This window comes from Formica exsecta, unplaced genomic scaffold (genome assembly GCF_003651465.1).
Source record: "Formica exsecta isolate Colony F162 unplaced genomic scaffold, ASM365146v1 scaffold4789, whole genome shotgun sequence".
Classification (NCBI taxonomy): domain Eukaryota; kingdom Metazoa; phylum Arthropoda; class Insecta; order Hymenoptera; family Formicidae; genus Formica; species Formica exsecta.
Window position 1 is genome coordinate 1 of NW_021852025.1, and position 1,127 is coordinate 1,127.

Below are 1,127 nucleotides of genomic sequence, written 5' to 3' on the forward strand. Positions count from 1 at the left end.
TCTTAATGAAAATGAAAGTTTACATAATGTTGTAATGAAACATATAATTCATGGGCCATGTGGAGATTGGTGTTTGATAGACGATAAATGTTCGAAACATTTTCCAAAAACATTTCGACCTGAGACGACTATGGATGAAGATGGTTATCCGCAATATCGTCGAAGAAATAATGTATTGCTGTACGAAAGACCTAGACGATACGTTGTTGATAATCGATATGTTGTTCTATTTAATCCAACGCTCTTACTTTTATTTAATAGCCATATTAATGTTGAAATAGTTTCGAGTATACGATCTGTAAAATATTTGTATAAATATATTTATAAAGGTCACGATGCTGCGTCTATAATCATTGGAGAAAATATAGATAAAACAATAATTCATGATGAAATTCAAGATTTTATCAAAGCTCGATATGTCGGTCCCTTGGAAGCATGTTGGCGTATTTTGAGCAAACCCTTGCAAGAAAAAAGTCACGCTATATTTCGTTTACCGGTTCATTTATCAAACGAACATAATGTGATAATCGATGACAATACTAATAATGATGCAATAAGATCTGCTGTAGAACGAGTAACAATGTTGTTAGATTATTTTGAGTTAAACATTCGAGATAAGGAAGCGAAACAATATTTATACAGTGATATTCCATCTCATTATGTATTTAAAAAAGTTACAATTAATGGCAGAACTATTAATCGCTGGGAGAAACGTCAAAGATATTTTAATTGTATCGGTCGTATGTATTCCGTCAGCCCGTTTCAGATAGAATTGTTTCATTTACGTATACTTTTACTACATGTTAAAGGAGCTACGAGTTTTCAAGAATTAAGAACAGTTAATAACGAGATTCATCAAACTTTCACCGCCGCATGTTTAGCATTAGGACTCATAGAAGATGATGAAGAATGGTACCGTGCAATGAATGAAGCAAAAGTTTGGATGATGCCAAAACAACTTCGTAATTTGTTCGTACGAATTTTGATTTATTGTCAACCAGTACATCCGGAAAAGTTATGGGATGAGTTTAAAAAAAATATGTCGGAAGATTATACAAGACGATTTGGACCTGAAATAGGAGTAAAAAAAGTTTATAATTATATTATTAATTTGCTTCAAATGGAAG

The 1,127-nt window shown here is 32.0% G+C and overlaps 1 protein-coding gene across 1 annotated transcript; it reads left to right on the plus strand.

Annotated features, from left to right (window-relative positions):
• Nucleotides 1-34: 34 nt before the first annotated feature.
• On the plus strand, nucleotides 35-1,081 carry LOC115241346 (the record flags this gene model as incomplete). The annotated part of the gene is made up of 1 exon (XM_029817055.1): nucleotides 35-1,081. A coding segment is annotated over exon 1 (1,047 nt), but the record flags the coding sequence as incomplete, so codon positions are not given.
• Nucleotides 1,082-1,127: the final 46 nt, after the last annotated feature.